The 11,090-nt window shown below is 49.0% G+C and overlaps 1 protein-coding gene across 2 annotated transcripts; it reads right to left on the bottom strand.

The window, feature by feature from the left end:
* Positions 1-7,377: 7,377 nt before the first annotated feature.
* Positions 7,378-10,272, bottom strand: RPS16 (ribosomal protein S16). 2 transcript variants are annotated; one of them, XM_006140379.3, is made up of 5 exons: positions 10,130-10,271; positions 9,910-10,011; positions 7,845-7,941; positions 7,690-7,737; positions 7,378-7,588 (listed from the first exon to the last, which is right to left on the bottom strand). In XM_006140379.3, exons 1-5 carry the CDS (start codon positions 10,175-10,177, stop codon positions 7,443-7,445), a joined length of 441 nt encoding a protein of 146 aa, XP_006140441.1. In that variant the 5' UTR covers positions 10,178-10,271; the 3' UTR covers positions 7,378-7,442. The 2 variants fall into 2 exon arrangements, with proteins under 2 accessions (XP_006140441.1, XP_027627390.1); XM_027771589.1 differs by having other exon boundaries at positions 7,690-7,941; positions 10,130-10,272.
* Between the last annotated feature and the right edge of the window lie 818 nt (positions 10,273-11,090).

Here is an 11,090-nt window from a genome sequence, read left to right on the forward strand (position 1 = left end):
TACTGCAACAGGGATGGGGAGGGGGGTGTTAGTATTTTGTTAATGAATACTTTGAAATTATGTGCCTTTTCTCATTTTGGAGGTAGTGGGGGGATGACAGAAACTTAATGAATGGGGTGGTCTGATGCAGCACACATGGCTGGTTCTGAAATTTTGGGGAATCTCAGACTCCTTTGAGAATTGTTGGAAACTGCAACTGCAATTTGGTGTATGATTTCAGGGGATTTCTGAGCTGTCTGATGCCCAACCATGAAAGCCAAGTTTAAAAGCTTTGATGCAAGCAGACGCCTAGAAATTAATTCTTAGCATTATTTCTTTTTTGGAGAGTTTTTTGCTATAGGGCATGTGTGTTCAATGCTCACCAGAGATAGAAGGAACTAGAAATCACCTCCGAGAGGGGATGACCCACACCACAACCTCTCCATTCTCATCCTGGGATTTTGGACACACACACCTGGTAAGAGTTTGAAACCTCAGGGTCTTGGACTTGAACCACAGTAGGCCATGTGGGAGTCCAGTGATGTGGCCATTACGCCATCTACTATTCCTCTCTCAGCATTTAATCCAGTTTATGTATCTTATCCGTTCATCTCACCCATCCCTCAACTGGGTGGTTCTAGATCTTTTTTCTCTTTCATTTCTAGAGGGAATGAGAGGAGGGGAGAAAGGACCCCCCCTCCAGTGGGGTGTAGTCACATTGCAACCCCTTCTCCATTCTTGGGATTTTAGGTGTGTATGTACACACACATGCCTGTCTTTCAAACTGCTGGGACCAGCATTTGAGCCATGACCAGCTAGGTAAGTTCCAGCTTTCCTAATCACTAGGCTATAGAATCTTCCAGGTCCTGGAACTACAGAATTTTAGACAGTTCCTTGCTGCCACTGAGTGGATCAGGCTTGGGGCTTTAGAAGTCAGTCCCACATCTGATTTCCCTTGGCCATTCCTCCACTCCTCCATCCTTGTGAATATCTCAATTCTTGTGCACACCCACATGCCGCAAATCCCTCCACCTCCTCCAGTGTGAGATTTTCCTCCTTTCCCACACAAAATAATTCAGGTTGTGGAGACAAAAGTCTTTTATGTCGAGCTCTTTCTGTCCCCCTCCTTCCGCCATTGGTATGCCCAGTGAGGAGCATAAATGCAAGCCATTTCTTTGGTTATAATACTAGCTTTTCATCAGAAATTTAACCTTTTGTATACTAGCACAGTATTTATCGAATATTCTTTGGGATTCAGTGAAACGCTGTGATCCTAGCTCTGAATTCAAATCCTATCTTTTCTACTTGGTGTGTGACCTCCATAAGCCTCAGTTTTCCCATCTGGAAAGTGAGAGTAACAATACCTGCCTCTTAGAGTCATTGTAAAGATGCAGTGAGTGGATCTTGCTTCACAGAAGTGTAGGAACCTTTTTCCAGGGTGTAATTCGGTATGATCTCATCACAATCTTTTGGATCAGGACAGAAGACTACAAATCTTGATTTTTTTTTTTTTAATTTGTCTGGGACTCGAACCTTGGTCAGCCATGTGAGAGTGTCCAACGCCTCAACCACCATGCCACCTGCTAACCCCCAATTTATTTATTTATTTTTTTTTGGAGAAGTTTTTGCTACAGGGCGCATGCACTCACCAGACAGAGACAGAGAGATAGAAAGCGAGAAATCAGCCCCCAGGGCCACGTCGCAATCCCTTCTTCTCCATTTTCCTCTCGGGACCTTGGACACGCATGCACATGCACCCGGCGTGAGTTTAAGTCACCGGGTCCGGGACACGAACCACGGTCGACTACATGGGAGTCCAGTGACATAGCCATTACGCTAACTGCTGGTCCCATCCCAATTTTTTTTTTTTAAAGCGTTTTCTGCCTTAGGGCATATGTGCTTGTCAGGGAGACAGAGACAGTGAGAGGGAAAGCAAGAAATCACATGTGGAGGGGTGGCCATGCTGCAGTCCCTTCTCCACTATTCTCCACCTGGGATCTTGGGCATGCATGCACATGCACCCAGTGTGATTTTCGAGCCACCAGGTCCAGGACTTGAACCACGGTCAGCCATGTGGGAGTCCAGCAATTTAATGCTACACTATGTGCTGGCTCTGAAATCTTGACTTTTTAGCAATCACTAAGAGCAAGAAAACATGAGCACTAAAGTGGGCTAGCAGGTGGTATGGTGGTTAGGGTGCTGGACTCCCACATGGCCAACCTTGGTTCAAGTTCCAGCCTTAGTGGCTTGCTTTTGTTGGTTTTTTTGTTGTTGTTTTTTGGAGGTTTTTGCTATAGGATGCATGTGCTCGCCAGAAAGAGAAAGTGAGAAATCACTCCCCAGGAGGGATGGCCATGCCACAATCCCTTCTCCTCCATTCTCCTCTCAAGATCTTGGGCACACACACACACACACACACACACACACACACACACACACACAGAGCTTGAGTTGAGTTTAAGCCACCGTCTGGGACTCGAACCATGGTCCAACTACATGGGAGTCCAGTGACATAGCCATTATGCTAACTGCTGGTCCCAACTTGCTTTCTTTAAGAATTATTTTATTTAACTTTATTTAAATGTCACCAGAGAGGGACAGAGCGAGAGAGAGAGAGAAAGCAAGCCACCAGGTCTGGAGCTCGAACCATAGTTGGCCATGTGGGAGTCCAGCGCCCATAGCCACCATGCCACCTGTTGGCCCCTGGCGGCTTGCTTAGTCACTCACTGTGTCTCTCATGAGTGCACATGTCTTACAGCTAATTTAAAATAAATAAAATTAAATCCTTTTAAAAAGGAGTACTGGTTGGGGGCCGGCACGTGGTGTGGTGGTTATCAGTGCTAGACGTCCACATGACCGATTGTGGTTCCAGTCCTGGACCTGGCAGCTTGCTTTCTCACTCTCTCTCTCTCTCTCTCTCTCTGGTCAAATTAAAATGAATGAATAAATCATTTTTTTAAAAAAGAGTACTAATGCATGGTCATGACACAATCCTTCATCACTTGGAATTTTGAGCACAAACACACATGCACCTGCCCTGTTGTTCAAGCCTCTGGGTACAAGAGTCAAAACCAGTCAGCCATGTGGGATCCAGGATCCAGGTGTTTCAACCAGGCCACCAGCTGGCCCCTTACTCACTTTTAACCATCGAAACAAAGGCAAGTAAAGCTGGGAACTGAGTGAGTGTGCACAGCCTGGCTAGAGCCTGTACTTTTTTTTTTTTTTAAGTATTTAACTTTATTTATTCACTCATTTATTTTAATTTGATCAGAGAAACACACACACACACACACACACAGTGAGAAAGAAAGCCATCAGGTCCAGGACTCTGTGGTTGGCTACATGGGAGTGTCCAGCACCTCAACCACCATGCCACCTGCTGGCCCCAAGCCTGTGCTCTTTGATCTGTTGGGTGCCAGATGCCCTTGCCACTGGGGTACAGGAGGAGACACCCCCATGAGGCTGGTATTCCAGCTCCAAGGGATTCTGACAATCAGCTGAGCAGAGGTAGCCTGCACAAGGCCTGGCTCAGTTAACTGCCAGCTTCTCACTGTTTATTGAATAGCTACTGTGTGCCCGGGCCTGGGCAGAGCCTGCGACTCCCGTAGTGTGGCCTCAGCCTCAGGACATCACTGCAGCCTCCCCAAGGTCAGGACTGTGGCCAGTCCTCCCATCAGCCTTCAGCTGCATTCCCAGCTACCCCCAGCTGTACATTCTCCACTGAAGCAAAGTTCCCAGCCTGCCTGGGCTCCCAGCGGCGCCGGAATTCCAGGCATTCAAGGCAGGGAGGGAAAATGGGCTGTCTACTTAGGCTGTCTACTCAGAAGCCTGGAGCAGCAAAGGAGGCTATCCCTCTCCAGATGTGTCCCAGCTGTGCCTCCAGGCAGGAGCTAGGAGCTTAGTCCCTGGATTTTTGAGGGTGGGAAACCAGGGGCGCCAGGCCTGACTCAGCCCCCTCTTCCTGGGGTCTTGGAATCCCATTCCCCCCTCCTGCCCTGATCCTACCGATTCTCAGCCCAACTCCAGGAATACTCTCTCGCTGGCCTATGGTGTCTGCGTTACTAGCTAGTCTTCCTTATAACCACAGCTAAATCTAGATCAAAGAGGTCTTAAAATATTAAGTGCCTACTGCCTGCCTTGGGACACATAGATTAATGCCAGCTAAACCGAGTTACCTTGAAGTCAACTCTAGCTTTGATGCAGAACTCTATGAGCGGAACATTACTTTGTCAATATGGCTGTTTCCTTCTACCTCTAACAAGCATGGTTACATGCATCACCAACCTGGCAGGGATGTCATGAGGATTCCATGCAGTGATGCTTAACCAGGTGCCTAGTTGTTCAATGAACCCCACAGCCCTTTATTCCCGAGTCGGTGCTGTCCATACACTTTCCCCAAGCTCATTGATGGAGCTCTTCTGTCACCTGTGCAGCCCGGCTTGGTAGCCATGCATGGCTCCAGAGCACTCACAGGAGTAGCTACTACAAAGGGTAGGGCACAGTTAAGTCTCAAGTTGTGATAATCCCACTTACTGACAATCAAGTACAAAACTCCCCAGCTGGCTGTGAAGGCTGGTTCTGGAAGCAGTGTTTACCACCCCCACCTCTGCCCCAACAATGAAGCTCATTTCCTATCACAGGCCATTCAACTTCTAGCCTAATTCCTCCTCTTCCACCAGCAGCCATTTTTCCATTGTGTCCATTACTTGGGAGAAGTGGGCTGTGGTCACCGTTAATATCCAGATCAGCAAAAAGCCTGGCAGAGCAAATGAGCAAACGAAATCCGGTACCTAGGCATCAGAAAACGAAGCTCTAACAGCACATGGTTTCCCAGCTCAGTTCCTACTTCATCAGCTCCTGGCTCAGGCATTGCCTCCCCCAGGGAGCCCACCTGCCTCCTCCAGGCTGGGTCAGGTACCTTTCCTGGGTCCTACCACCCCACGTTTGTCTGACAAGTGGACTTCTCTGAGCTCTCTCCTGCAACTCCCAAGTGAGTACTGCAAGGCAGAGATGGGGTCTCTTGAACACATGTGGAGCCACCTAACAGTACTGAGGGCCTAGCTGCCTCCACAGTCCAACTATCCATGTTTTTAAAATAAGATTTTTGCTATAGGGCACACGTGCTCACCAGGGAAAGTGAGAAATCAGCCCCCAGGGATGGGAGTCCAGTGACAACCATTATGCTGTCTGCTGGTCCCCAACTATTTACCTGAATTCCATTCTCCTTTCACTATCCTGGGGCTTGGGGTTAGGGTGGATGAGGAAGTCCTTTCTTTACAAAAGGGGGAGAAGTGAAAGGTAACTAAATCAACCAACACTTGTTATTCCCTATACATTCCAGTGGTGTTCCATGTCCCACAGGACTTCAATGTCTCCTGGTCCTGGATGGAAACCTGAGGTGGCAGCTCTTACTACACTGCAGATGTGCAAGTCCTTAGAATGAGAAAACTGTCATGCTGGGTAAAGTGATAGGCTTCAAAGAACCCAGGAGGGGGACCAACAGATGGTGTAATGGTTACATCACTGGACTCCCATGAATTTGTCCCGGACCCGGCAGCTTAAAACTCATGCCGGGCACGTATGCATGCGTGCCCAAGATCCCGAGGGGAGAATGGAGAAGGGATTGCGGCGTGACCATACCCCCTGGGAGGTGATCTCTCGCTTTCTGTCTTGTGAGCGCACCCACCCTAGAGCGAAAACCTTTCCAAAAAAAAAAAATCTCACACCAAGCACGCTAACCCAAGAATGGAAAAGTGACTCACGTGTGGCCAACACCCCTGCCCCCTGGGAGTGATTTCTTGCTTTGTCTTTCTGGGTAGCACAAACACACCCTATGGTAAAAATCTTTTTCAAAAAAAGGAAAGCCAGGAGGGGCCAACCAGGCAACATAGTGGTTAAGGTGACTAAATCTCATGTAGGCAACTGTGTGGTTTGATCCTGGACCCAGTGGCTTAAAAAACACACTGGGCATGGGACCAGCAGTTAGCATAATGGCTATGTTGTTGGACTCCCATGTAGTTGACCACAGTTTGCGTCCCAGACCCGGTGGCTTAAACTTACACCAGGTGTGTGCGTGCGTGCCCAAGAATGGAGAAGGGATTGTGGCGTGGCCATCCCCCCTGGGGGATGATTTCTTGCTTTCTCTCTAGCAAAGAGTTTTTGGTGTCTCCCTGTAAAAAAACACCAAAAAAAAAAAAAAAAAAAAAAAACCAAAAAACAAAAAACACACTGGGCATAATGTGTGCATCCCCCCAAATCCCAGGATAATAGATCGCAATGTGGACAGATTAAGCCAGTTTTGGAAAGTGAGAATAGTGTCAAGACAACTGCCATGTACCAAGACTCAGAGCTGAGCAACAGCAAAGGAGGTTGGTATGGCTTGGATAAACTGCCAGAACTACCGACTACAGAGGATGGGATTTCCCTTTACCCCAGGTCTCGGTAACAACCACACTAACTCCTTTGCCAATCCTGGCACAGACCCCAATTGCTGACTTCACACACTCCACCCAGGCAATAATCTACAGTTCTCTGGCTTGATGGTTAAGGCACTGCACTCCCAAATGGCAACCATGGTTTGAGTCCCAAACCTGATGGCTTAGAACTCCCACACTGGGGTGGGGGGGTTGGGGGTATGCAGCAGGTGGTATAGTGGTTAATGAGGGTGCTCCACTCTCACATGGCCAACTGCAGTTCAAGTCCTGAACCTGACAGTTTGCTTTCTCACTCCGCCCCCCCTTTCTGTCCTTATGTGGTCAAATTTAAAATAAATAACTCTTGGGACCAGCAGATAGAGTAATGGCTATGTCACTGGACTCTCATGTAGTCAACCGCGGTTTGAGTCCCTGACCCAGTGGCTTTAACTCACGCTGGGCACATGTGTGTGCATGCCCAAGATCCCAAGAGGAGAATGGAGAAGGGATTGTGGCATGGCCATCCCCTCTGGGGAGTAATTCCTCGCTTTCTGTCTCTGTCCAGCACACGCACCCTATAGCAAAAACCTCTCCAAATCAAGTTAAATAAAATAACTCTTAATAAAATGGATGAAAAATTTTGTCTCTCTCCAATGAACACATGTACTCTATAGCAAAAATCTCTTAAAAAAATATATATAATATTATTGATAATTCACAGTTCCTTTGCCCTTCTCTGATGTTATCAGCAGCAAAGACTGGGTGGAGAGGGAAAGAGCCGAAAAGAGAGCCTAAACATCCACCAAGTTCAGAATTGCCACCACTTTGGCTTTCTTATACCCTGGACTCTACTCTCAGTAGAGAAGAGACCAGGTCTGCTCCCACTTCAGAGGAAGAGTTGAACTGCAACCTGGCAATAGGCTGGGGTATTTCAAGTATTATCCAGTCAAAACACCAACTACCACAGAAGACCACAGTACAGTCCTTCAAATCTTAAACCCCCACAACCATTGTTTATTATAAAGATGAACTCCAATCCTTGCAATGGGCTTATCGATAGGATTTCTGGTAGCGAGCACGGGCACCAGGGCCTCCAAACTTTTTGGATTCGCAGCGACGGGGGTCAGCTACCAGCAGGGTCCGGTCATACTGGATGAGGATGTCCTTGATCTCCTTCTTGGAAGCCTCATCCACATCTGGAGATAAGAGCAGTGAGATGTGAAAGTAATCACAGAAGAACTCGCCACTTGGTCCCCACTCTCCCATCCACTTCATGGGAAGGACCCACCCTACTCACATTTCTGGTAATAGGCCACCAGGGCTTTGGAGATGGACTGGCGGATAGCTGTGAGGAAGATACAATAAAGAGTACATGAGCTTCGTGGAGGACTAAGACTGGGGCCTCGCTCCCAGAGCCACCTCCCACCCACATGCCCAGTTCCTGGGACTCACCATAAATCTGGGCCACGTGGCCACCACCCTTTACACGGACACGGATGTCCACACCAGCAAACCGCTCCTTGCCCAGAAGCAGAACAGGTTCCAGTAGCTAGAAGAACAGGGAGAATGATGAAGGTTATATCACAACTTGGGCTGCTTAGCCACCCCCCTCGCCATTGTTCCCTTTCTGTGCTTTCTGCTACTACAAAACTGGAGAAGGGAAGATCCAAGACCAGATGGAAGACTGCTGAACAGGCAAAAGACTAAACAGGTAAGAGCAACCAGATCTGGGCTCCCTATTTGGATCCCTCTCTGGACTCCAGCTTCCCATCTCTAAGACTAGGTCTCAGAACGCTGAACAGTAAAGAGCATTCTAATGCAACTACCAAGCTTGTGTCCAACAGTGAAGTGCCATCCCTCAGCTGGTCAGGTGCCTTTCTGGGGTCCCCACCCAAGCTCTGCTCTCCTTTTCAGCCTCACACTGACTGCCAGAGGAATTACAGTAACACCACAACCTGTGCCCTGTTCATCTCTCCCCAGTTCTAGGTCTTCTACAAGTTCCTGCCTGGACCTACTACTACCTACTACTTTCAGCCTTAGCTCACGGGTATCCTCCTACCCCTCTCTCAGGCCTTTTCTGGGCTTCTCTGATATTAGGCCCAGTCCATCTCCTCCACTAGGCCAGATGCACCATGAGAGAATGGCCTGCAACCACTTGGGTCCCTGCTGTGTCCCCCAAAGTCAACACGGGGTGCACATACAAATTGTTATAATAAAAAGACCCCAACAGCCAATAGCATAAGCAAAATATTCAGTATCTGCCATACTTGCCTGGTCTACATAGGGAGATCCTGTCTAAAAGCAAAAAGTCCTGCTACATGTAACATTTAAAAGGAATATTCTTCCCTTTTAAATGTAATGGACTTTAAGAACATCTCCATATGAGCCAACAGACTTTGTTTTTTGGAGAGGTTTTTGCTATAGGGCTCCTGAGCTTGCCAGAGACAGAAAGCAAGAAATCACCCTCCAGGGGAGATGGCCACGCCCACACAGGCACCTGGCTTGAGTTTAAGCCAACCGGCCAAGGGCCTCAAATCGCGCTTGACTACATGGGAGTCCAGCGACATAGCCATTAGGCTAACTGCTGGTCCCACCAATACACTTTTATGTAAAGATCTGACCTATCCTCATAACTCTTAAGAATAGAAATTATGCTTATTTTACAAATGATAAACCCAAGGCAGAGAAACTCAAGTGACTTGCCTTGAGTAATAGCTGGAAGAGGAGGCAGAAATCAGACTCTGGTCTCCTTCCATTGCAAGCCAAAGGAACTGAGACCAAAACAGGTACAGGAGTCCCTCTCACAGTCAAGAATTTAAACAGGACCAAATTCTGTTCCTATTCTTTTACTACTTACTAAACACATGCAATATCTACACCTTATTTTTCTTTACTATTTTCAGAGTGTGTGTGTCCACTAAAGACACACAGAGAGAAAGCACTGCCCAATGAATAGGGCGTTGGACCTTAGACACTTGAAACTTTAAGAATCAAAATAATGATTTCCGTTCTCAGAGAACCATTAATTCAAGAATGAAAGGTCAGTCATGCCACATAAGCTTTGGTATTTCCCTTACCACCAGTTAGGCGGGCTTCTAAATATCTTTCAAAGCACCTGGTTAATGGCCCACATTCACGTTTTCGCTTCAGTCTTAGCTCACAGGTATCCTCCTACCCCTCTCTCAGGCCTTTTCTGAGCTTCTCTGATATTAGGGCCAGTTCATCTCCTCCACTAGGCCAAATGCACCATGAAGGGATGGCCTGCAACCATTTGGGTCCCTGCTGTGTCCCCAAGACTCAACACGGGGTGCATATATAAAAAACCCCAACAGCCTCTCCTATCAGCTTTAGATCTTCTGAATCCCAAGTCTAGACCTACTGCCAAACATTCCACTGTCCAGCCAATTCAGCTCCCAGACCTCTAATTGGTAATACAATGTCAGCTCGTCCAACTTCCAAAACCTACATCTCCATCTCCCAGGACCCTGCACTCAAGGTCTGTCCCCGATCCCAGTACCTTATATTGCAACGTGCGCGGTTCAATCATTTCCAGCGGCCGCCCGTTCACCTTGATAAGGCCGTTGCCCCGTTTGCAGTGCGCCACGGCTGTGGCCGTCTTCTGTGAGAAGTGAGAGAGACGGCGGAGCCGAGTGAGTTTGGGGCCCTGGCTCCCTTGCCGACCCTAGATTCCTGTCCATTCGCCTCCCCCGACCCCTCTCACCCGGCATGTGGCCCACCTTGCGTCCGAAGACCTGCACAGACTGCAGAGGGCCCTTAGACGGCATGGCTGCGGGCGTAGAAGAGAACCTCACCGCGCGGCCTTGTAACCGGAAAAGGGAAGCTCGGGGCCACCCCCGCTGCTTTTCAGGGTCTGCGCAGGCGCTTTGAACGCTCCGTCGCGACAGGAAGGAACTTTACGGCTCGCGTGGTAGTTAGGGGCGGGGCCTCTGATTAGCGGTGAAAAGGCCTCTGGGAGCGGGGGGCGGGGCCTGGGGAGCGTCATGCGCAGACGCAGAGATGCCTTGAGGCGAGTGTGTGCTGCTTCTCCTCGGTGGTCCATGGCTACCTTGGTCTCGCTTGTATCCGGGCTCTGTACTGATCTCCTGGCCTCCCTGTATGATGGGTTCTCACTGTTGAGCCACTCGTAATCTCTCTCGCGTCTGTATTCGCGCCTCCGAGAATCCCCCTCTATCAGAATCTTTGCACCGGAATCCACTGCAAGAAATCAGGCTGGATTCCCAGAACCCTGTCCCCTCCTCCCAGAACCTACCTCCTTCAAGGTTCCTCTTCCAGAACCCCTTTACCCTCCGCCCTCTCCCGATCTTCCTTTCATCGGACTTTCCTTCTCAGAACCTACTCTTCCCGGAATCCCTGTCTCCCGGAATCCTTTCACGGATCTACCCCTGTCTTCAGAGCTCTCACCCTAGAATGACTTTTCTCTGAATTTCCCTTCCAACTTCCGTCCCCTCATCCGCCCTTTAGGCTCCCCTTGTCCACAGAAACCGACTCCCTAGAATCCCCTTCTTCAGGGTCCCTACCCTCGAATTTGTCTCCAGAATCCCTCAAGTCAACTTGTTTTCTCTTCCCCCGAGTTACCTTCCACTCTAGGCCCGCTCCCCATGGAATTCTCCAGGCCCAGCCCCATCTGAGGATCTGGTGGCCCCTGGGTCCCCCACAGACACTGCCCTGCCCCCTCAT

This window comes from Tupaia chinensis, unplaced genomic scaffold (genome assembly GCF_000334495.1).
Source record: "Tupaia chinensis unplaced genomic scaffold, TupChi_1.0 Scaffold000037_13, whole genome shotgun sequence".
NCBI lineage: Eukaryota > Metazoa > Chordata > Mammalia > Scandentia > Tupaiidae > Tupaia > Tupaia belangeri.